This window comes from Lissotriton helveticus, chromosome 6, assembly GCF_964261635.1.
Source record: "Lissotriton helveticus chromosome 6, aLisHel1.1, whole genome shotgun sequence".
NCBI classification, from domain to species: domain Eukaryota; kingdom Metazoa; phylum Chordata; class Amphibia; order Caudata; family Salamandridae; genus Lissotriton; species Lissotriton helveticus.
The window spans coordinates 1,964,333,401-1,964,359,969 of NC_136067.1; the positions used below are offsets into that span (position 1 = coordinate 1,964,333,401).

Here is a 26,569-nt window from a genome sequence, read left to right on the forward strand (position 1 = left end):
TTTACGGCTTTGAACCATGGGAGGTTACCACAACCCATTATAATTCTAAGATCATTAATTTCCCTAGCAAAGGATGCTAATTCAGGTGTTACCCAGATCCTCCTCCACAGGGCAACAATCCTAAATTTTACCAATTCTTCAATAGGATAGTAACCCAGATCTAATAGCAGTGGTAACATGGGGGTGGATTGTGGCAAGCCTACCAGACCACGAAATAATTTATTTTGTATTCTAACAAGTTGGGTCAGATCCGTATAACCCCATAGGTCCGCTCCGTATAACATTGCTGATCTTATTTTAGCATTATATATTTTGAGCGCTGGCCCAATTCTTTTTGTAATTGAGGTTCTTTGTTCCTTAATAAGAGTCCCACACAACTGTGAGAATTTTAAGGAAAGTATGTCAATCTGGGCTTTCCATTTAAGTCTATTGTCCAGTACCACCCCCAGGTAGGTCATCACTTCCACCTGTTTAACAAGTAAATGGTCTTCAGAAGACCTGTGAAGTACTCGGGTGCCTGCGGCTGTGTGAGCGCCCAGGAGGGGATTTCCAACAGCAGGAAAGGGGCCTGGCAAGATAACTCTGGATTCGAGCACAGCAGTATTTTGCCATTTTTACATATAAATACAGACAAAGGAAAAATTGTTTTCCGTCTGTATTTATATGTAAAAATCCGTTTAAACGGAAAACCGGGAGCCCTATTTATGTTTTAAAACCCTGAATATAAATAAAAAGCATCGTTATTTACAATGACAATTGCTCAAACTTGCATAAATGCGAGACATATTGTATTGCAAATGCTTGTTTAAGAGCAGGCAGTGGGCCGTGGGACCACTGCCTGCTCTTAAAAAATATTCTTGCATCCATTAATAAAGGGGTAGTGGTCCCCTGGGGACCCCTTCCCGTTTGTGAGTTATTTACCACCAACTTGAAGTAGGGTGTATACTGTGAGTGTTTTGAAACCGCAATTGCGTTCGCAAAACAATGGTACATACCATTGGGATTTGCTATTAGGAAAAGACGCCCTTGGCACACCCCTTCCTAATAGCAAGTCAGTATTAGGGTTTGTACATAGGGAAGACTGATTTTGCGTTCACAAACCAGCTAATTTCCCGTTTGCGACTGCAAACAAACGGTTGTACATCTGGTCCTTAGTCAATTGACCAATATATGTCAAATTAAAGTCTGTTGGATGTCTATCCGAGCCTGTGTTCTAGAGCTACTGTGTACGTTAAACCAAAGACTTTTGATCCTGATGGCCTCTTATTAAAGAATAATGGGGAAATCTATAGAATTGGAATTTTTCAGCATGTGTTCAACTTTGTTTCTTCATATTTATTCCTAGATGTGCCGTCATGAACAATATTGGTGCGAGTGAAACTATGACATTCGAGTGCCATGGAATGCTTGGGCGATATCTTAACGTGGTAATTCCTGGAAAAACGACAGTGCTCACACTCTGTGAAGTTCAAGTTTTTGGAGTCTTTGCATGAGACCATGCTGGCTGAGGAACACAACTAATGATAATGAGTCCTGAATTCTCAATTGTTAATGTCAAACTACTAATTTGCTTCTCAGCTCTCCAGTGATTTATTGAAATTGTCAATCAGCTATTCAATGTTAGATCCAGAAGTAGGTGTTAAGGTGCTCTTATCTAATTAAACAATTGTCAAACATATAGTTCTTCAGTGAATGTGTTCAGAGTATTTACTTAAGTGCATTTTGCAAAAAAATATATATTGCTCTAAGACTAACTAATAAAGATGTAATTATACAAATATTTATGTTTTCTATCCATTTGCATGTGATGCACTCAATTGATTGTAAGAAGACTGCCTGAAAAAGTAGAACATGCCTCACAATTGTACACATAACTGGGTGTTTAAACACAGCAAAGTGGCTCTTTGTTTAGTTTGTTCGTTATAGACGAAACACATCACAACAAAACCAAAAATGGAAAGTTTGACTCCTAAGACCCCTTTTTTCATGATGGCCCTTGATGTCAGTCTGTTTGCTTTGTTTTGCAATAATACAAAAGAAAGGGGTGTGTGGCTTAGCAGCCAACAATGGCAGACGGGTGAGCGAGAGGCTCCGCGCTGACGACCCATTTATCGACTGGAAAAGAATGTTACCTTCACTGTGCACTGTCCTGGGTGCAACCGCTCACAGCCTGGGGCCTGTTGGCTCCGGAGGGACCCTGTGGGTAGCCACTCACGACCAGTGTTGGCGGAGATACGGAGAGCTGCAGGGAAAGGGCACGGTCGGGCCTGCATAGATGACGATCAGCGGCCTTGGGGGCCAGGCTGGCGCTGGGCCATGGAGTCCGGGGGATAGGCGCCTGAGGTGAGCTGTACTCAGGTTAAGAAGGCAGCAGAAGACTGCTGGGGAGAGCCTGTCAGCCTGTGACGGCCCAGCAGTGATTTCCGCAGAGCAGGGCGGAGCAATTCACTCGATTGACCTAGAGAAGGCCTTTGACACCGGTGGGTGGGATTACCTGCTGGCTGTTATGAGGTGCCTGGAAATGGGCGACGATTGGATAGCATGGGGGCAACTACTCCACACTCGCCCTACAGCGAGGATCAAGACCGGCGGAAACATCTCCCTGCAATATTCGGTTGCACAAGGCACCCGACAGGGTTGCCCCCTATCGCCACTCCTCTTTGCATTGGCCATAGATCCGTTGTCCGAGTTCTTTCGACAAGGAGAGGTAGGCATGGGGTTGATCATAGAAGGACGAACGCATATTATATCTCGCTATGCTTATGAGCTACTAGTCTACTCATGTGACACTGCTCGGGGAGTGGAAACGGCCTTGCAACGTTTTGGATACATTTGGGGTAATGTCTGGTTTACAACTCAATATGCGCAAACATACTTGTTCCCGCTGGCTAGTCCGCTGGCGCGCCCCTTGGATGCCCTACCCTTGGAAACTTGGGCAGGGCACTGCGGTCATTTCGGTCTAACGTAACATTTTGGGGACACTACGCCTCCCTATAATGGGCAGAATATCATTGATGAAAATGGTAATGCTCCCCGAGTAATATTATTTTGCTAATATGCCAGTGCTGATGCCCACGGCTTCGTTCCGCAACTTGGAGTCCTTGGTGAGAGACTTATTCCGGGCAGAGGGTAGGCGCAGAGTGTCACTCCAGATATTGAGACGCCCTATAGATGCAGGATGCTTAGGCGCTCCTGATTTTGAACTGTACCAACTCACTGCTCAACTGCAATGGCTGGCCCAAGGGCTGGAGAGGGGGCACACTGATGGGACCTTCCTAATGGAATCAGACCAAAGCCCCAATTTGTTGATGGCAAAGATTCTGGTGCCTGCAACTAAGGTTCCTTACACATCAGTAATACAGACCACAGCCTTTCACTGTTGGTGGCGTAGCCTCAGAAGAATACCAGACACTCCCAAATACTCACCAGAATTACCACTGGTGGGATTGCCACATGTCGACCCTCAACAGATCACTACTGCTGAACAACTGGCACCTTGGAAGGCGGTGGGCCTTGAAAATGTGGGGGATTGCTACCATGAGAAACATCTGCTCCCTTTCTCGGAATTGGCATGAAATAAAAACCTTGTAAGGAGTTCACTGATACACCTGGTCCTTTAAACCAGCAAAGAAGAAATTGGCATGGAAGCTGTAATATAAAAACAATGCATTTATTACCTCAGATGAGGGAGACTGTGTCATATGGTACCCTCAGGCCACTGTAGGAGCCAGTCTAATGAGTACAGAGAACAGGGGCCTTATATATGCACGGGTTACATAGTCAGCATAAAACCAAGGGGAGGTCCTGGCACGTACAAGCATGGTTTTTCACTAATATAGGTATACAAAATTTGCTTGCTCAACAAAGTAGGAGGGGAGACTAAACTGAACGCATCAGTAAGAATAGCCTGACAGTTCTATACTAGGAGCAGGTGCATTCTACTAGCTAGACCTTTCTGAGCATGTGCAAGGCTCTGGAGGAGGGAGAAAGCACTTGGCAAGCACATGGCTAACTAAGATAGCTGCCAAGTACAAAATGGCTTTCAGCTCATGTTAACAGCGATTCCTGCAATCTTTAACAGGCGCAGGGCTGTGACTTGCCCCCGGGGCCAGTTCCTAACTTATGAGGCACTACGGCTGCATGTTTGCGCAACCCTGGGGTCAGAATAGAGAGGAACTGGGGACACATGGTGTATTGCACTTGCTAATTACTCTGGGTACAGCAAGACACCAGATTAGGTGGTTCTATTCGTTGCTACGCGAGGTTTCTGCTATGCTTGCGCAAGAAATGGGACCCAAATTTGGGACGGGCTCTCACGGATGCAGAGTGGAGTAGAATCTTAGAATCCCTTAAGAAAGTAGAGCGGAGCACGATATTGATATACATCCAATTCAACTATGTACACATGACTTACTTGACACCCCATAGAATCTTTGTCACCTTTGGAGGAGAGCCGAGGCGATGCCCAAAGATGCAACCTAGAAGATGCAGATTTCCTGCATATGACTTGGGAGTGTGGGGTCACGCAAGCATTTTGGCAGGAAGTCATCTCCAAACTTAATACCACACTGGGGCGGGCACTGGGCCACGTTGCGGATGTCTTCTTACTTGGACTCTTCTCTAGAACACCTAAACGGAAGGCGGGAATTAGGTTTGTAGACTTAGCGCTGGTGTTGGCTAGGAGGTGTGTAGCAATCACAAGGAAGGCAAGCATGGGGTCACAAGTTCATATCTAGCAAAGGGAGATGTCTACCTGGGCTGGCGTGGAAGAAAGAGCGCTGTGTAGGAAGGAGTTGAGTGGAGTACGCCAATGCTCTATGGTGGACCAATGGAGGGACATTTTACATGCTTGGGAATACCCACCTTCTTCAAATAGCACTGATGGAGAAAGCGAACCTCCCCACCCTAATACAGAATACTGCAGTGCCCACATTCCAAAGTGGGAGTGGAGACTAAACACATCACTAAGAATAGCCTGACAGTTCTATACTAGGAGCAGGTGCATTCTACTAGCTAGGCCTTTCGGAGCATGTGCAAGGCTCTGGAAGAGGGAGAAAGCACATGGTAAGCACATGGCTAACTAAGATGGCTGCCGAGTACAAAATGGCTTTCAGCTCATGCTAACAGCGATTCCTGCAATCTTTAACAGATAGTCCTTTTAGCATGAGCTAAAGACATCCGTATGATCTAGTAGGAACATAAAAAATATTTTGCACATTTATTCTCATGAATTCATTAATATCCTAATCCATTGCTAGGTGGGCATTTTTCATTCTAAACATTCCATTAAGCGGATATATATAAGGTATAAGCAGGAGTACAAAGGGAACAGAGCATTGGGTCATAATTAGGGCTCCCGGTTTTATGGTATTTATTTTTTTGCCATTTCCGTCTGTATTTATCCATATTTATTTTTGGGGCATTTTTTCTGTATTTATCCACATTTATTTTTGCCACAAGTAAAAGGCGATGCTATAGCTAGTATCTTTCCACATTTATTTAAATTGACAATGCACACATGCGCTCACTTAAACTAGCGATTTGTTGTGGCTTTAGCAGTGCTTTAAATGGTCCTTCTTGCATATGGCAAAATTGTTACGCCACTCACTGCATATTCCTGGCCTTAGTGTTTATTCTGCAATAAATGCGCAAGGGCATGCTATGGAAGTTAAGGAAGTTAATAGCAACTGATTGGAAGTGTTGAACAACATACTCTGACCATAACACATTTGCAGCTCATCTTGACTTGAGGAGATGATTTTGGGATATTCACAATTTAAGATTTTTTTAAAGAAGAATAGCCATTTTGATGGTAAACATTTTAGTGACAATTGTAGGGCTCATAACTGATATCAAATAACTTTTACCTTTAATATTGCTACAATGGTGACACTTGCTGCATAGCCACTCTCTTGCTGTTTTGCATTCATGCGCTGTTGAATTTCAAATCAGTCTGTCACCATGTGTAAAGTCATGAGAAGAATTCGGAGTTGCACTTTATGCAAAAATAAACACGTGGTCTTGGGGGAAAATAAATCATTGGTAACTTAAATGTGACCATTTGTTTCTTTTGGCAAGTTTCGTTTTCTCAAGTTTGTGTAGCGCTTTTCACTGTCCAGTTGAACACGATGAAAGGAATGCATTAGATACTTTGGCTTTCCAATGCTTTCACAATGTAAATGCACAATTACAGAACCCATCTTTGCAACAGAGACATTAAATACTAGAGCAGTCCGACTGAGCGGCAAGTTAAGTTGGGCGCAGTTAGGCTTCAGTCCAGCTCTTCATGCTACAAAGGTCGATGAAGCGAGAGCAGCTCCATATGGCGTGTTCATAAAACTTGACCTATGTCCTGTTTGTAGCTGAAACGTGTAAATAAGCACTATACAGAACAAGTTCGTAACTGCTATACAGCACAAGTTATCTATTTCTTGTCATTTCAGTCCAGCCCCCGCCTTGGCCGGGTAGTGTGGGTAGGTTTAACGTTACCAAAGTGTTGTTTTATCATGGTCGAAGCAGGTGCCCTCTACACCCAACAACAGCCAGTCCCCACCGCTGTTGTTAAAACCAGGCATTGGCAGATCTTGTGACGCATTTCTGTTGGGCTTCGGTCTCAAACCTAACCAATCCATGGCCTCTGTCTGGATTTGTTTCTTTGATCTGCGCTTCTCACAGGCCGGTGGGTTGGGACTGTGTCAGACAGAGGTGCAGTCCTGAGGCTGACCTTCAGAGTTTGAGTAAAATGTAGCACTTTGAAGCACCCAACATGGAGCACTAAGAGCTGTACAAAAAGGAAGTTACTTCTAGGGACGGTGTACACCGTGGATGGAGTTTGTGAGGTCCCTTTAAGGGCGTCTTGGGTCCGGCAGTAGTAACATTAATTAACGGACTAGACTGAAAACCCACAAAGTGCCATATTCTGTAAGGATTTACAGGTACATACATAGAACAGTTCCTGATAGGATTAAGGAATCCATCAGGTGATGGGCCTTACGGGACCACAGTTGTACCTCAAACACTTTGGTGGTGTTTAGCCGCTGGGTGAGACTACCTCTCAACATAACATTTGAGCATGACCAATGTACTTCTATTTCTTGTACAGCGAATAAGAAATCGATTCGTTTTAAGCCGTGTGCTAGGATGCGCAGCTGCGGCACTGTGAATTTAAGTGCTTAAAATGTGCACTGTATGGGGCCTGGGAAAGGGAGTCCGGGGCGTTGGGAGAGGCTACGGCATGGGGTGAAAGAAAGAACAATACAGCCTTGTTAACAAGTAAATGGTCTTTGAAAAGACCTGTGAAGTACTGGTGTCAGCTGTGTGTGTGTTTGTCAGGGAAGGAATTTCCAGCAGCAGGAAGGGGGCCTGGCGAGAACTCTGGATTCGAGCGTGGCAACATTTTCTAGTATTTTACAGTTTCTAAATATAAATACAGACAAAGGAAATATAGATTTCCGTCTGTATTTATATGTAAAAATCCGTAAAAACGGAAAACCGGGAGCCCTAGTCATAATTAACATACAGATATCAGGAGTAATGACTATTATCACAAACAGAACTATCAATATTTTTCAACTCCAAGCAGAAAGCAAATCCTAGAACCTTCTAGGCTAATTCCATGTAAAAAACATTTTCAATAGACTTTCCCAGAGTTCCTTTTATGAGAGCTAGAGTATCAATTAATATAGTCAAGGAAAGGGCAAAGTCACATTTGTTAACTGCTCAGAAGAATGTTTCCCACGTAGAAAAAACATTATTCCTAATGCAAATATTAAAGCAGTCAGAGCTATTATGGCAATCAATCAATCAATCAGAAATTTGTAAAGTGCGCCTCTCACCCGTGAGGGTCTCAAGGCGCTGAGGGGGAGAGGGGGGTGCTGCTACTGATCGAAGAGCCAGGTCTTGTGGAGCCTTCTGAAGGTGAGCAGGTCTTGGGTTTGCCGTAGATGGGTGGGAAGGGTGTTCCAGGTCTTGGCGGCGAGGAAAGGGAAGGACCTGCCGCCGGAGGTCGTTCGTTGGATGCGTGGAACGGCTGCGAGGGCGAGGCTGCACGTAGCTAGCGGGCGGGGGTGTGCAAGTTGAGTCTGTTGTTCAGGTAGGCTGGTCTGGTGTTGTGGAGTGCTTTGTGTGCATGGGTGAGGAGTTTGAAGGTGATCCTTTTGTTGACGGGGAGCCAATGGAGGTCTCTTTGGTGGGAGGAGATGTGGCTGCGGCGGGGGATATTGAGGATCAGTCGGGCTGAGGCGTTCTGGATGCGTTGTAGTCATTGCAGGTGTTTGGCTGGGATGCCTGCCTAGAGTGCGTTGCTGTGGTCCAGCCTGCTGCTGATGAGGGCCTGGGTGACTGTTCTTCTTGTCTCGATCGGGATCCACTTGTAGATCCTGCGGAGCATGCGGAGGGTGTTGTAGCAGGAGGAGGAGATGGCGTTTACTTGCTTCGACATGGAGAGGGAGGAGTCGAGGATGAATCCCAGGTTGCGTGCATGGTCTACAGGTGTCGGAGCTGCTTCCAGTGCCGTCCGCCACCTGGAGTCGTCCCAGGCAGCGGGGGCTGGGCCTAGGATGAGAACCTCCATCTTGTCCGAGTTCAGTTTCAGACGGCTCCTCCTCATCCACTCGGCGACGGCCTTCATTCCTGGTTCCAGGGGACCAGGAGGCCCACACATTGCCATAGGAATTACGACGAGGAGCCACAAAGGGTTGCTCCTCCTCAAAAAAGGGACGACTAAAAGGGTACATTATTAACAAAAAGAAGTCCTTGGGAAATTGAAGCCGGTGTACAGCCAGCCAGAGGGTTGTCTTCTCCCTGTGTCCGTTTGAGCCTCACAGCCAGGCTCTTGTTATTCCCACGGTGTAGCTGCAGTTTAAGAAGGAAAAGTCTTTCAACAATCCTGTCCAGTGTCTCAGGCAGTGCACCAGTTTTCTTCACTTCAATCTTACAGGCACCAAGGGCACAGCACCTGTACCCTCAACTCAAGTCCTTCCCTAACTCCTGTAGTGCTCTGCTGGTGCACTGCTCTTTTGTTGGGGCCATAAATTGTACCTAATATGCCCAGGTATCTCTTGATCAACAAATAAAGGTTAAAACTTGCATTCAGTTTGGGACCTAGGATCTCTGAAGCAACCCTTGTTTCAAAAGAGGTCACCTCAAGCAAAAGCCTCTTTGCCGTTCTGGTCGGTCTGTGACTCAGCTGGGCATCAAAAATGGATCCACTACTTCTCCTTCCTGATTTGTGACCCCGTAGTTCGTCCAAGACAGTGGCAGGGGTACACACTTCACATCCCAGTGCTTCCGCCTTCACTTAGGTCCTAGTTGCCAGCAACGCCTGTGCTGGTTACCTTCACCTTGGTTTCAAGCTTGACTGGTGCTGACCTCCCAGCCTGGATCTGATGTCCGGGCCCCTCTGGCAATGGTTGTAAGGTAGCAAATATCTATTGGTGGACAGAACAAAAGGTCTTTAGACAAGGCATACAAATAATCTATCAACAGAGAATATAGTTTCAAAATACTTCCTAGTCTTGGGGCACCCCATATATAAGCAAGGCACCCAAGAACCACTTCATCTATCTGAGAATAAAAACCCTGGACCTATTACACTATTTGAAGCAGCTAGGGAAGTCTGTGATCATTTACTAAATTCTGAGGAAAAGAAAAAAGCAATACAGACATACTCTAAATCCTTACATTTGTGTATTCCTATATTATTCATCTGAAGAACCCAAGAAAAAAGGAAATGTTCTACACTTTTACTCATAGACTTTAGATTACTTGTACAGGACTGCAGACACTTCTAAAATGATTTTTATGTCATAAAAGCACCTAGATTGTACGCTTAGGACCATGCTCTCATATTATAGGTGCAACAGGAAAAAGCTAAAACTGCTAATTTAACAGGGATTCTTATTAAATAAAGTAAAAAATTCAACATAGTGGGTACATACATTTCTCCAGCTGAACATATTGTAACAAACTCCTATAAAACAATATTTTCCTTTCAAAAATGTTTGCTGAGGATCACATCGGCGTCTTTCCTGCATTCTACTTTTCACAATCCAGACGAAGCAACATCAGCTCTAATAAGGACTGTCAGTTTATTTACACAGACTAGCTAACAATAATGGTGTTATCCCCTGAGAATGTTAGAACAAAAACTAACCACATCAAGTTCCCCTTAAAGGTCAAATAAGTAATCAGCAATCTAGACTACTCATCCTTTCATAATTTCATCAGACCGGATGGGCAGTAACATAGCATATATATTTGTTCCTTCATTTTATTAAATGTTAACAATTTTTAAAACAGTATTACTGAATGGCCAATTAAATGTCTCATGGCTATTTCCTAGACAATTTAGACAGGTTCAAAAGAGTGAGAAAAAAAGAGAGAAAACATAAATTTGCCTACCCTTAATTTGTAGAGGAGCTAACCTTCTTCCTCCATTTTGACAGTAGGAAACCTGAAACAGGTTTCACTTCTGTTGACACTATCAACCCCTATTTGTGGCAACTGGGCACAAAACAAACTAGTAGGAGGTAAATAGCACATTGAGCTAGCTAGAAAACATTAATAACCAACCACCAATTCCTGTAGCAATGGATGTATGACGTTACAACGCATACTTTTACAACGCATACCATTACAACAAATTTTTTACAACGCAAAAACTATTACAACGCATGTATTTACAACGCAGGTTTTTACAACGCAGGTGCCTTTACAACGCATACCATTACAACGTAAGTATTGGTAAGTATATATTATTTTTTTTATTTTAAAATATTTGAAATTAATATAATTTATTTTAATTTAATTTAATTTAATTTAATTTAATTTAATTTAATTTAATTTAATTTAAGTTAATTTAATTTAATTAAATTAATTTAATTTAAATGTAATTTAAATAATTTAATTTAAATTTAATTTCATTTTATTTTTACCCTGTACCCCTGTACCCCAAAAACCCAAAACTGACCCTTAACCCTAAAAATACCCCTGTACCCCAAAAACCCATTTAAATAAATTTAATTTAAATAATTTAATTTAAATTTTATTTTATTTTATTTATACCCTGTACCCCAAAAAAACAAAACTGACCCTGAACCCTAAAAATACCCCATTACCCAAAACCCCAAAACTGACCCTGAACCCTAAAAATACCCCTTTACCCAAAAACCCAAAACTGACCCTGAACCCTAAAAATACCCTTTTACCCAAAAATCCAAAACTGACCCTAAACCCTAAAAATACCCCTTTACCCAAAAACTGAAAACTGACCCTGAACCCTAAAAATACCCCTTTACCCAAAAACTGAAAACTGACCCTGAACCCTAAAAATTCCCCTTTACCCAAAAACTGAAAACTGACCCTGAACCCTAAAAATACCCTTTTACCCAAAAACTGAAAACTGACCCTGAACCCTAAAAATACCCCTTTACCCAAAAACTGAAAACTGACCCTGAACCCTAAAAATACCCCTTTACCCAAAAACTGAAAACTGACCCTGAACCCTAAAAATACCCTTTTACCCAAAAACTGAAAACTGACCCTGAACCCTAAAAATACCCCTTTACCCAAAAACTGAAAACTGACCCTGAACCCTAAAAATACCCCTTTACCCAAAAACTGAAAACTGACCCTGAACCCTAAAAATACCCCTTAAAAAAACCCAAACATATAACATTTTAAATATAATTATATACTTACCAATACTTACGTTGTAATGGTATGCGTTGTAAAGGTACTTGCGTTGTAAAAGCATGCGTTGTAAATACATGCGTTGTAATAGTTTTTGCGTTGTAAAAGTTTCGTTGTAATGGTAATGCGTTGTAAAAGTTGCGTTGTAAAGGTTGTTTCCCGTAGCAATTGTACTAGTTGTAACATGAGGGCGCATGAATTCAAACTAAATCCTATTGCCTCCTTATCTCAGCCCTTGCACAGTGATCTTTAGGCTAAAACCATTATTTGTATATACATGGCAGAGCTATGCTGTAATCAGGGCCCACTTATACCACTATATTTACTTCTGTTCATATGAGTGCATACAAACTTTCTTTTGCCAAGAATAGTTAGCAAAACTTCTCTTTCTCTCCCTGCGCTGTCATCTCGTCTTTCAAAAAGTTTCAGAGGTCAAAGTGTCAATGCAAACCTTCCATTTAGCCCTGCTAGGCTGCTAAATGCAGAACTCAACCTTTAACCCTTACCAGCTGTCCTATTTTTGTGCAAGGCTTTCCATGCAGCTTTTCCAATTCAAAGCAACTTATGGACTCACAGCTGAAAAGCAGTCCTATTCCGTTCCTGTTTGCCAGTAATTTAGAGGTAGGATAATAACTTCTGCTGGTTTTTTATACTTATTTTCATTTTTGTGCAGTGTGAGGTGTGCAGTCTAGCAGTATAGAGGTCAGCTGTTTGTTTTATACTTACATGTGTACATTACTAAAGCCTGAGATTAGTTTGAAAACGCTCTAAGTGGCAGAACTGCTTTTAAAAGGTAAATTTTGCCCAAATTGGACTTTGGTGTTAGGGGTACTTAAAAATGAATAACATTCAATGTTTTGGCATATTAGGGATCCCCAGGGTCTCCCGAGATATCCCAGGAATAGGGAATCAGAAATGTATAAGGTACACCCTTAAAAAATGAGTTTTGTATGCCTGGGTAAGGTGACATTTTACATTTTAGTTCCCCCATTGCGGTACAGCACTGCTTAAATTCAACTTTGATACTAGGAGTTCACAGTATGATAATTAGGCAGTATAGAGATCAAAAAACGTTTTAGTGCACTTATTTTTAATGAACTTATTTTTTCATATCGTCAAAATTCCCCTTTTTAAAAAAAAAAATTAATAACACCAACCCTTTTGATGGTTCCACATATGAAAAGAAAGCCTCATTCCTTTTTGCCTTTAAAATGTATTCATTTTAACCCTAAGCACAGAACCCTTACTGAAATATGAAAAGTCTGCGCCACTTTTTAAAGGACAGTTATTATTTAACATCAAAACCACGGATGAGCTTATGTAAAAAGCAATTAACCCCTTCCATGCTGATGACGGCCGGGAGCCATCATGGCACACAGGGCTCGTGTGCTGATGACCGCTCCCGGCCGTCATGACCGCACCCACGATCAGAATGTGCCGCGCAGAATCGCGGCCGCGCCCAAGGGGTTAAGAAAGGAAATCCCTACTTTCAATCATTTCTCTGTTATCCAAAATAATGAAACTAACTTTTGTAACTTTTAAAATCAACAGTCTGTAATGCAGGCCTTTATACCAGGTTTACACTAACTTCAAATCTAGTTGTCTCAGCATTTTTCCTCTGTAGTCTGCGGTCAGGAATAGCCATGTGCTGTTTACGCACCTGTTGCTCTGACCAGCAGGTGCCAACATCTCACGCCTTTCAAGCCAGCACAAATCTATTGTTCTGTAATGTCGTGTTTATTTCAGCAACACCCAATTCACTTAGATGATGTAAATGCCTTTTAATATCTAATACAATGTATCTAAGAAAAATGCTGTAACATTTTGTATCTTAGTCCTAGTTATTGCAAAGCACACAATTTTATTTTTTCCCTTCCTTTCTATGAGGCCTATTTTAATTTATTGAATGTGAATTCTAATTTTATCTTTAGCATTGTGGCAATTTGCACCCATGTATAGTTTCTTACTTCGTCAAATTAATGGTAGTATGCAGCTATTTAGCATATGTTACACAATTCATTTCTGGATTATTTTAAAATGTAATTAATTAAATGACATTTTGCATAACAGAATGATGACAAAAAAAACACATTGAGCTCATTCCAGACATTTTCAGACATTTTCAGAAGGGGGTCATATACTTAGAACACACAATACAGCGCGCTTAAGGCTAGCCATTCTTACACAGAGAACTCTACTTATTCACCGGTGTCAAAGTACCACCGGTGTCAAACCACAAACCACATAGAAATTTAAACACACAATTAACCCACAAATCAACACTTAGAACAAAAACAAAAGACAGCTCACAGACTGTACTTAAACCAAACCTTGTAAATACTAATTGTAAGTCATATTTACAAGAAAAGCTCCCAAAAGTAGTCTGAAAAAGTGCACAAAAACAGCCCAAAGACTGTTCCATGTTCAAGAAGCCAAAATACACCAAATTTGCCAGTTTTGACTGGCAGAACACTCAAAAAGTGCTATGCATAGCACCAGTTATGGACGTTAAAGTGCACAGATCAGGATCCTTTTTCATGTACATATTTAATTCCATGGGGTACTTAGTCACCAAGGAAGTACGTTTTTTTACCTAAACCTTTTCAGGTATCCCCTCTAGGGGAGCCGGCTGATACCGTTCTAGTTCCATATTGGTACCTCCAAGAAAGCAACACATTTTACGATGTGTGCTAAGAACAGGCATGCCAAGAATATTGCAGCATATACAATACTATTCGCCAAGTGGCACCTAACTCAATGTGTGCCGTTCAAGTTTTAAAAAGTTAGAGAAAAATCTCCTCATTACCTGTCTATATTAATTGCAATTCATATATATCCAAGCAAGTTTCAAGATTTTTGGCCAAAACAAGCAAGAAAATGTTGACGACCTTACCAAGCACAAATCACCAGCCTCTCGCTGCCAAGTTCTGAGTGACCTAACAGTCGTTTTAAAATACTCACGCAAAAGAGGTTCTCAGTCGGGAGTGGCAAACAGTTGAAGGATCAGATCATAGAGACCAGATTTATACTGGGCTGCAGAGGCAGAGAATCTCTGTGCGCAGGGTACCTCCTCAGCAGATTCCTGTCCTGTCCTCCTCAGTAGATTCCTGTCTCCCATCAAGACCACTCCCTTGGATAGCCGTTTCTCCGATGAGGTCCGCGTTTCTGGCAACATTTGAAGAAATAAAAACCTTCTAAGGGGTTCACTGATACACCTGGTCCTTTAAACCAACAAAGAAGACATTGGCATGGAAGCTGTAATATAAAAACAATGCATTTATTAACCTCAGATGAGGGAGACTGCATCATACGGTACCCTCAGGCCACTGTAGTAGCCAGTCTAATGAGTACAGAGAACAGGGGTTACATAGTCAGCATAAAACCAAGGGGAGGTCCTGGCACGTACCAGCATGGTTTTTCACTAATATAGGTATAAAAAATTTGCTTGCTCAACAAACTGGAAGGGGAGACTAAACTGAACAACACATCAGTAAGAATAGCCTGACAGTTCTATACTAGGAGCAGGTGCATTCTACTAGCTAGACCTTTCTGAGCATGTGCAAGGCTCTGGAAGAGAGAGAAAACACATGGCAAGCACATGGTTAACTAAGATAGCTGCCAAGTACAAAATGGCTTTCAGCTCATGCTAACAGCGATTCCTGCAATCTTTTAACAGGCGGAGGGCTGTGACTTGCCCCCGGGCTAGTTCCTAACTTATGAGGCACTACGGCGCACGTTTCCGCAACTCTGGGGTCAGAATAGAGAGGAACTGGGGACACATGGTGTATTGCACTTGCTAATTACTCTGGGTACAGCAAGACACCAGATTAGGTGGTTCTATTCGTCGCTACGCGAGGCTTCTGCTATGCTTGTGCAAGAAATGGGACCCAAATTTGGGACGGGCTCTCACGGGTGCAGAGTGGAGTAGAATCTTAGAATCCCCTAAGAAAGTAGAGCGGAGCACGATATTGATATACATCCAATTCAACTATGTACACATGACTTACTTGACACCCCATAGAATCTTTGTCACCTTTGGAGGAGAGCCGAGGCGATGCCCAAAGATGCATCCTAGAAGATACAGATTTCCTGAATATGACTTGGGAGTGTGGGGTCAAGTAAGCATTTTGGCAGGAAGTCATCTCCAAACTTAATACCACACTGGGGCGGGCGCTGGGCCACGTTGCGGATGTCTTCTTACTTGGACTCTTCTCTAGATCACCTAAACGGAAGGTGGGAAATAGGTTTGTAGACTTAGCGCTGGTGTTGGCTAGGAGGCGTGTAGCAATCACATGGAATTATAATCAACAAAAAGGGGGAGAGAGAGAAGTTAAAGGTGGATTCCTTCTCCCGGGCAATGTAAATGAACAACAAGAATCCACCAGATCAGTTAATGTGTTCCCTACTGTGGTGGGGAGCACATAGTGTTTTTCAAATTACCCCTCACACACCAAAAGGACCCTTGGTGTCATGCTTCATCATTGGGGTCTTCGCACCCCTCTACGGGATGCGGCGTGCTGCGACCGACGGCTACGTGGGAGCACTGATTAATAAGATTATGCGTGGTGCATGTGAGGTTTTTTTTGTGAGTATGTGGTGGAGTGATACAAGTGAGTGAATGTTTAAAAAGTACCTGGCTCGTAGGGTAAGTCAAAAATAATTTTAATGAGCCCCCGGGCTGGTACTATTAAAAGGGGTGCAGGACGAGGTGTTCTTATGTGATATTAAGCACATCACCTCTTGGGTGCGTCGACATGTTTCAGAGATCAACTCCTTCTTCAGGACAGGGTGCACCACACCCCACCTTACTCACGTTTTTCTGAGTAAAAAAAGTGTATTTACAAAGAGTGGAGAAGTAGAACTATAATGTGCCTACAGGTCTCAATAGTTGTCTGCCAATATGCAAAAAACTTGGAAAAGAAAAGGAACAAAAAAAGAAAAGAGGAACTGCAATGTAGTACTCCACTCCATATAGTCATACATGGTACAGTGACCTGCAACAAAATAATTGTATAAAAATATATATACAGTGAGGGGTCAATTGACAGGTCCTGTCATTCTACTCGTGTAGGTGACCCTGTAAAAAAGACATACACTTAACAAACGAACATTTAACATAAAACACACACTCTTGAGGTACTAACCCTTCGTGCCTCTAGGACTTAGCTCTTAGCGTGGAGACATGATGGTTAGCAAAGTTAATGAAAAAGGCATACTTAGGATTTTCTAGTACAATGCCTCATGAGCCTCTGAACGTTGGGGGTTGTTGCTCTGGCCCAAATCCTGTAAGTAATGTACAGTTCAGCAATTGTTTGTACTTACAGATGAATTCTTCCAGATGGCCCCCTCTCTTTTTAGTATATACTCATGAGTTGTAGCAACCGGAATCACCTTGCTCCCCCGAACGCGGCTCCGCTGTGAATGCGGTAGTGCGCTGGTGGGGTAGTATTTATAGTCACCAACCCTGCTCGTTTAGTAAAGTTAATTAATAGCATGATTGGCGGAAGGTCCTTATATGGGTATTCCGTTTTTGTTGTGAGCATTCGTCGGCCTTGATGATTGTTGTTCTGTTCGCGCATGTGCGTCTGAGGTTTGCGCATGTGTATCAGTAGACACGTCAGCGTCTTCTTTAGGGAGCATGCGCGTTAATGTAGAGTTCCCGTGTCTTGGAACAGTGGGCGGCGTCTCTAATAAGAGCATGCGCGAATGAAAGTTGGACCAGTACACTGAGCCCGAGTTCAATTATGACGTTTTCCAAAGATAACTGCAATTATTGAGAAGGACATTTTTCGAGAGCCCATTCTGCTGTAAAGGTCCCAGTTAGGAAGACAATAAGCAGGGGAATGTTTTATGGTGGCAAAGAAGCCCCAATCATGGATGGGGGTGGTTAGAAAATGCTTTACTTACAGGATTTGGGCCAGAGCAACAACCCCCAACGTTCAGAGGCTCATGAGGCATTGTACTAGAAAATCCCAAGTATGCCTTTTTCATTAACTTTGCTAACCATCATGTCTCCACGCCAAGAGCTAAGTCCTAGAGGCACGAAGGGTTAATACCTCTAGAGTGTGTGTTTTATGTTAAATGTTTGTTTGTTAAGTGTATGTCTTTTTTACAGGGTCACCTACACGAGTAGAATGACAGGGCCTGTCAATTGACCCCTCACTGTATATATAATTTTATACAATTATTTTGTTGCAGGTCACTGTACCATGTATGACTATAAGGAGTGGAGTACTACATTGAAGTTCCTCTTCTCTTTTTTTGTTCCTTTTCTTTTCCAGGTTTTTTGCATATTGGCAGACAACTATTGAGACCTGTAGGCACATTATAGTTCTACTTCTCCACTCTTTGTAAATACACTTTTTTTACTTAGAAAAACGTGAGTAGGGTGGGGTGTGGTGCACCCTGTCCTGAAGAAGGAGTTGATCTCCGAAACATGTTGACGCACCCAAGATATGATGTACTTAATATCACATAAGAACACCTCGTCCTGCACCCCTTTTAATAGTACCAGCCTGGGGGCTCATTAAAATTATTTTTGACTTACCCTACGAGCCAGGTACTTTTTAAACATTCACTCACTTGTATCACTCCACCACATACTCACAAAAAAAAACACACATGCACCACGCATAGTCTTATTAATCAGTGCTCCCACGTAGCCGTCGGTCGCAGCACACCGCATCCCGTAGAGGGGTGCGAAGACCCCAATGATGAAGCATGACACCAAAGGTCCTTTTGGTGTGTGAGGGGTATTTTAAAAACACTATGTGCTCCCACCACAGTAGGGAACACATTAACTGATCTGGTGGGTTCTTGATGTTTATTTACATTGCGTGGGAGAAGGAATCCACCTTTAACTTCTCTCTCTCCCCCTTTTTGTTGATTATAATACTTAGACAGCGTACAGCTGTGGGAGACTTCCCGTTAATACATTCGATACACACACATAATACACACACCTCGCTAACCCGACCAACTTCAATATGGAGGATGAACATGGCCTAACATTTGGTGAGGATGAAATAGATAGAATCCTTGCTGCAGTAAACCCTTTTGAGGGCTTAAGTAACACCGACTCTGGCCCAAGTGTGGCAGACTGGGACGAGTTGAACAACCTAAGGAGAACACAGATCAAAACAGCCCTCCACGGCCTTTCATGACGGAATACCTTAGGAATAAAATATCACCCCAGGGTTTGATAGTAAAAAATGAACCCTTCATTTTTCAAACAGATGTACAATTTAAGAAAGAATGGTCACTCACTTCTTGGCATTGTACGAGGGATTGGCTCGTACTCTTAGTCAAGACTGCAACACGAATTACACAGGAGCTTAAAGTGGACATTCAGAAAATAGAGGTGCAACTAAAAACATACCAAACACCAGCCCAATTGAAAAAGAGGTTTGAAGAGCTTAATCAAGAAATGACAGACTTTGAGCTCACCCTAAAACAAAGTAAATTTAACAAATTGAAAAAGGACAAAGAACGTTTCAATGCAGAAGAAGCATATCCCTATACCAAGAGTGATTTTTTCGCCAAGAACAATCTTAGTGGAACAGACAGTGATGGCTCTGACTGTGGGTCATCTGGCTCAAATTCAAGTGGACAACAAGGATACAAGCAAAACCGAGGTGGCTACAAACAGAATAGACAACAACACCCAAGACAAAGGGGATGGAGGGGATACCAACCGGTACCACCCCAATACTCACAATACATGGGCCACCCACACCTCGCACAGTTTCAGTTTGGTCCTCACCCACAAGGACCACGTTTTCCACAGTGGACCCCAGACTACGAGGGTGTATACTACAATCCGCAACCTTTTTTAGGGACACGCCCTGGACCACCAAGAGGCAGGAACAGGAAGGGCAACACGGTAATGTGGCAGGACACAGAACCAGAGGACCCCAGAATGAGCACACAGAGCATGACAGGGAATCTTCTGAATCAGGCATCAACCTCAACCAACAAGAGACCGACTTAGTGGTTAGTTAACCTGACACCTTAGTCTCTCACCAAGGTACAGCATACGGTATTAAACAAAGGTCTGGGCTTTGTGCCAACCAACAAACCAGACACATTCAAACTGCACGCCGAAATGAAGGAATTTGTTAGAAAGATCAAACTTTAAACCTTTTTTGAGGACAAAGAAACACAAGCCACACCTCTAAACTCAGGTCTGAAACCCAAATCTTCCTTCACACCACCTGATGCAATGTTACCAATATAGGTTCTCACTTTTGAAAAAGCGGTGATGAGAGAGTTAGACACTCTTGACTTCACACATTCCGAAGGTTACCATAACACCAGTAACATAGAACAGGAAGCCATCAGACAGTTAGCCACAAACCACGATATCATAATAAAGCCTGCTGATAAAGGAGGGGCCATTGTTTAACAAACCTCCACAGCTTATGATCAAGAATGTCTGAGACTGCTCTCGGATAGACGCAATTACACTATCCTAACAGCTGACCCTACAGAGTCACTGCGTATCAGAATCGGGGGCATGGTAGAGGAGGCTGTTGCACATGACTGGCTATCTAAAAAAGAAGGAGAATTCCTGGTGCAAAAAGCACCGAAGGTACCTTACTTCTACTGCATAGCCAAAATACATAAGAACCAAGAAAAAACCCCGGGGAGACAGATAGTCTCTGGAAATGGCTCCATTCTGGAACCTCTCTCGAAGTTTGCAGACGCCTTTCTTCGCCCACTTGTGCAAGCTACCGACACTTACCTTAAGGATACCAAGGCAGTCCTCCAACTCCTGAAGGACTTACCATTCGACCCAAGGACCCAGCTATTACTAAGCCTAGACGTCGAGAGCTTATATATGAGCTTACCACACGACGAAACCCTATGCATTATTGAGGAGGTACTGTTTAGTAATCCTTGGAAGTACCAGACACCCAGAGGTGTGGTCCTTGAGTGCATTTCCTTGGCACTCACCAAAAACTTTTTCAGGTATAATACCACCCTGTACCTTCAAAGCCATGGTACCAGCATGGGGAGTACATTCGCCCCTAGTCTTGCTGGCCTATATGTCCACCATCTTGAAACCACCAAGATCCTTAGAACAACAAATCCCTTCAAGGACCAGATCCTCGTTTGGAAATGATACATTGACGACGTCTTTGTAATCTGGGAAGGCGATTTACAGTCAGTAACTGAGTTTATGACATGGCTCAATATGCAGAACCCCTTCCTCAAATTTACAAGCTCTGTCTCTAGTGAATCCCTAGTATTCCTAGATCTGAACATTTTCCCAGAAGCAGGCACTCTGAAGACCACGACCCACTTCAAACCCACAGCTAGAAACTTCTTACTGAGGTTTGATAGCTTCCATCCTCGTCACCTACGAGAAAACCTACCATATGGCCAATTTCTACGACTTAGGCGGAACTGCTCTGATGTAGCAGATTTCAAAACACAGGCCAATGAGCTGAAAACCAAACTGCAACAAAGGCGATATTCTGATCGCATCATCAATAGTGCTCTGAAACAGGATAGGAATAACAACAGAGACGCACTCCTAGAAGACAAACCAGAACCAGACACCAACCAGAAAAGGCAAGTATGTGTGACAACGTACAACACATACTCAAATGACGTCACTAAAATCATTAATAAGAACTGGCGCATTCTGACATGTGGGAAACTGACTTTTGAAAAACCAATGTTTGCCCATAAACGCGGAAGGAACCTAAAAGACATACTAGTGCATACTCGTCCAAAAGAATGCCAATCTTACACACCTTCTATGCATGGCATACAAGGCCACTTCCCCTGTGGCAATTGTAGCAGTTGCCACCTCACAGTCAAGAGCAAAAAACTAACCTTCAAAAATGGCACAACATGGGAACAAAGAAAAATAACAAACTGTAACAGCAAAAATGTAATTTATTTAATTACATGCCCGTGCCTATTTGAGTACGTAGGGATGACAAGCAGGACCATAAAAACTCGAATAAATGAACACAAGAGTAACATCAGATGTAAAAAGAGTACCACGAAGATGGCAACACATTTTTTGGAAGCCCAACACTGTGTTAATGATATCAAATGGACTGTGCTCGAACAATTACCATCAGAAAATGGGCTGTTTCAAAAAGAACAAGGATGGGTGTTCCGTCTGGGCACTCATATTGATTAACCTCCCCGACGGCTCTGAAGACCGTCAGAGGTACCGACGGAGAGAGCGGTGCCTCCTTTATCCTGAGCTGTTGCCAGGTGGGGTGAGGTTTTGTCCTCCATACTAACAAGATCATTGTTAAGTCTACGAGGAATTCTGGATTGTGAGACGTTAGACTCCCACTATATCCTTTTTTTGAAATTTTGTAATAGCAGTAGCTTTATTATCTTTAGAGGTCCTGATGAAAGCACATGGTTTAACCTTTGCAGTTGAGTGCTGAAACATGTTCACCACTTCTGTTGAGGACAGCTATTTGTTAAAACTGGTCCTTGAGTTCTGTTTTTAACTTTTGATCGTGACAGACATCAATAAAATTCACAGTCTGATTACGCATCAATTTTATACTTTTTCACTTCACATTTGCACTGTACTTAAATATTGATCCCATACACTCCATCTTGCTCATCTTGGTAACCATACCTTCTGACATCCGAGAGCTCTGATACCTATACAGCAGGAATGTCATTCTATACAAAAGGATACCCAAATGATGAAGCTAATCACCAGGCTTGGTGAATGATGGGAATCCATACACATAAATTTTATGTTATTTTGTTAAAATATTTTTTTGAATCTTGTTAAGAATCATCCTTTCTTTCTCTTATCTCTAGACGCTGGTATATACTTTGTGTTTACATGTCAGTTTGGGGCTGCATATTCCAGTTAGTCTTTAAACCTTGGCCTCTGACCCTATCTAAGCTTTTTTGGTGTGCCTCACTCATATTGATGGACTGAATGATGAGATTCCGTGGGGCCAATTTACCTGAATCAGTAGCCCAAAACCCCTCACTTAAAATGACCTCACCAACCCCTTTTTTTCCCGAAATAAGACAGGGATCATATCACGGTCAATATCAATGATGGCATTTTCTAACCACCCCCATCCATGATTGGGGGCTTTTTTGCCACTATAAAACATTCCCCTGCTTATTGTCTTCCTAACTGGGACCTTTAATACAGAATGGGCTCTCGAAAAATTTCCTTCTCGATAAATTGCAGTTATCTTTGGAAAACGTCATAATTGAACTCGGGCTCAGTGCGCTGGTCCGACTTTCATTCGCGCCTGGTCTTATTAGAGACACCGCTCACTGTTCCAAGACACGGGAACTCTACATTAACGCGCATGCTCCCTAAAGAAGACGCTGACACGTCTACTGATACACATGCGCAAACCTCAGACGCACATGCGCGAACAGAACAACAATCATCAAGGCCGACGAATGCTCACAACAAAAACAGAATACCCATATAAGGACCTTCCGCCAATCATGCTATTAATTAACTTTACTAAACGAGCAGAGTTGGTGACTATAAATACTACCCCACCAGCGCACTACCGCAGTCACAGCGGAGCCGCGTTCGGGGGAGCAAGGTGATTCCGGTTGCTACAACTCGTGAGTATATACTAAAAAGAGAGGGGGCCATCTGGAAGAATTCATCTGTAAGTACAAACATTTGCTGAACTGTACATTACTTACAGGATTTGGGCCAGAGCAACAACCCCCAACGTTCAGAGGCTCATGAGGCATTGTACTAGAAAATCCTAAGTATGCCTTTTTCATTAACTTTGCTAACTATCATGTCTTTTTTAGAGGGTCACCCACACGAGTAGAATGACAGAACCTGTCAATTGACCCCTCACTGTATATATATATTTATACAATTATTTTGTTGCAGGTCACTGTACCATGTATGACTATAAGGAGTAGAGTACTACATTGAAGTTCCTCTTCTCTTTTTTTGTTCCTTTTCTTTTCCAGGTTTTTTGCATATTGGCAGACAACTATTGAGACCTGTAGGCACATTATAGTTCTACTTCTCCACTCTTTGTAAATACACTTTTTTTACTTAGAAAAACGTGAGTAAGGTGGGGTGTGGTGCACCCTGTCCTGAAGAAGGAGTTGATCTCCAAAACATGTCGACACACCCAAGAGGTGATGTGCTTAATATCACATAAGAACACCTCGTCCTGCACCCATTTTAATAGTACCTGCCCGGGGGCTCATTAAAATTATTTTTGACTTAACCTACGAGCCAGGTACTTTTTAAACATTCACTCACTTGTATCACTCCACCACATACTCACAAAAAAACCCTCACATGCACCACGCATAGTCTTATTAATCAGTGCTCCCACGTAGCCGTCGGTCGCAGCACGCCGCATCCCATAGAGGGGTGACCCCAATGATGAAGCATGACACCAAGGGTCCTTTTGGTGTGTGAGGGGTATTTTAAAAACACTCTATGTGCTCCCCACCACAGTAGGGAACACATTAACTGATCTGGTGGATTCTTGTTGTTTATTTGCAATCACATGGAAGGCAATCATGGGGTCACAAGTGCATATCTAGCAAAGGGAGATGTCTACATGGGCTGGCATGGAAGAAAGAGCGCTGTGTAGGGAGGAGTTGAGCGGAGTACGCAAACGCTCTATGGTGGACCAATGGCGGGACATTTTACATGCTTGGGAATACCCGCCTTCTTCAAATAGCACTGATGGAGAAAGCAAACCTCCCCACCCTAATACCAAATTCTGCAGTGCCCACGTTCCAGATCATTAGAATATATGGCTGAGACTCTTGGGAACCACCCCCTTACACGATAGGACAGGAGCCTGAGGATCGGCTGTCAGACGGCATTAGCCTGAGACTAGGCTAGACGTTGATGGAGCCCTGCACCACACAGGTGCGAAGTGCTGCCCTTTCTTTTCTTTTCTTCTTCCCTGTTCCCCCATTCCCACATCGGCCCACCTACCTTCCTTGGCCCTCTCCCGGGTGCCCAATGACATGCACACCATTTTACTCACGAACAGAACTTCACCGAGCTTGGACAGGCAATTTGTTACCATGTTTTATTACCCTGTTTGACAGTGTTTCTGTAAATAATATCCTGATGTGGCATAGGCACCACGTACCCTGATACAGTTAACCTAAGTGGCAGATATGCCAAGATATCCATTGAGGTCATATCGAATTGGGAGTTGTTACCAGGAAAACATAATATTGTAATGGTTGAAATTAGTACTGTTAACTAACACGAAATACGATGGCTATGAAGACACACTTAGGACATGGAGTGTTTAGACGCTATTCTAAACTCTGTAATACTTCACCTGGAAGAGCCTGTAAAAGATTTATGTCGAAACATTAATGTGCAATGCTAAATGTATAACGAAATGCCAATAAAAACATGTTTAAAAAATAATATTACAAAATAAAGGATGAGAAGGTAGAGATTGTGCACAATGTCCTGGCACCAGCCGGCAAGGAAATATTTTTGAGAGAGCATTTAAAAAAATAATTAAATTGCCATACCGCTGAACACACTTTCCTCCTCAATATCTGCTGTGCTTCACTTTTTTTTGTAAAATAATATATTCTGTAGTGGGACATCACACCAGATGTCTACATAGCAGCAACAACCTGTGCATCAAATGGTTAAAGAACCAAACTAAAGTGTCATTTTAATCCTACTGGCAAACCCTCCTCCCCACAATGGAAGGGGGATGAGAGCACACTGCCCCACCTCCCAGCACAGTTCGTCCCTTAGCATGGTGGTAAATGCAGTTCACAGTGATTTCTTACTTGAATTTTAGCTGTAGTGGTTCACCAAAGTTGGTGCAGGTTAGTGCTGTAAATCTCTAGACACATGTGTTTCTGGATATTATCCGTCATCAGTAGAGATAAAAAACGAAAATTCCTTCTGGGGTTGCTGGAAAGGCTGCCACAGTCTCTCAGGTCTCAGTACCTCCCTCTGGCGCACAGGTGCATCTCCAAGAACTCGTCAGCTCAGTGACTCAAGGGAGCCTTTTCAAACAGACGGGGGATGGGAGCACACTGCCTCACCTCCCAGCACAGTTCGCCCCTTAGCATTGTGGTAAATGCAGTTCACAGTGATTTCTTACTGATATAATGTTTGGCAGCCTACTCAGCAAACCCCAAAATAAAGACTGTATTCTCTACTGATGACGGTTAATAAACCAGAAACACGTGTCTAGAGATCAGCAGTATCTGCGCCAACCTATACGGATATCAGAGCGCTATACAAACAATAAATGTTACTTTATACATCAAATAAGAGCCAATCCGAACAAGTGAATAAAGCATGTAGTAAAAACAGCATAGCTAGATTTAACATCAAGAATTGTCTTGTGGTTGGGAGCGTGTATGCATCTCGTATCAGGGTTTCAGCAAACCCTACTCATGTGTATTTGGCCATGAGGATGGCTTTAATTTCTATTTTAAAAGAGGTAGTGGACGGGTTGAGTCTGGTTTCTGGGGGTAAGGCGTTCCAAATTCTAGGTGCCAATCTAGGTGCCATCCCCGAAAAGGATCAGTTATACGTTTTTTTCTTATGGAATTTTTGTGGTTTCACTAGTAGTTTTTCCGCATTTCTTGAGGGTCTGGACCCACCCGTCAATTTCTGTGCCAGATAACTGGGTGTCTTTTGATGCATGGCTCAGTGCGTCATGCACGCAATTTTCAGCTGAATTCTCGCCTCCAGGGGTAGCCAGTTCAGGGATTGAAGGTCCGGGGAGATGTGGGAGCTACCTTTGGATCCAGTTATGAGTCTTGCTGCGGCATTGATTGAAGCTCTCAGAGGTGCAGTTGATGCCTTGGATAGACCACAGAGAGAGACACATCCGTATTCCACTCTGGGTATAACTAGAGCTTGTACTGC

At 42.9% G+C, this 26,569-nt stretch overlaps 1 protein-coding gene across 1 annotated transcript in view; it reads left to right on the forward strand.

The window, feature by feature from the left end:
• LOC144763940 (fucolectin-1-like) overlaps positions 1–6,052 on the forward strand; it is a 147,121-nt gene extending 141,069 nt beyond the window's left edge. Inside the window, exon 4 of the mRNA XM_078649985.1 lies at positions 1,346–6,052. Within this exon, the coding sequence (XP_078506111.1) occupies positions 1,346–1,493 (148 nt within the window). The 3' untranslated portion in view covers positions 1,494–6,052. The remainder of the gene's footprint in view (positions 1–1,345) is intronic.
• The last annotated feature ends 20,517 nt before the right edge of the window (positions 6,053–26,569 follow it).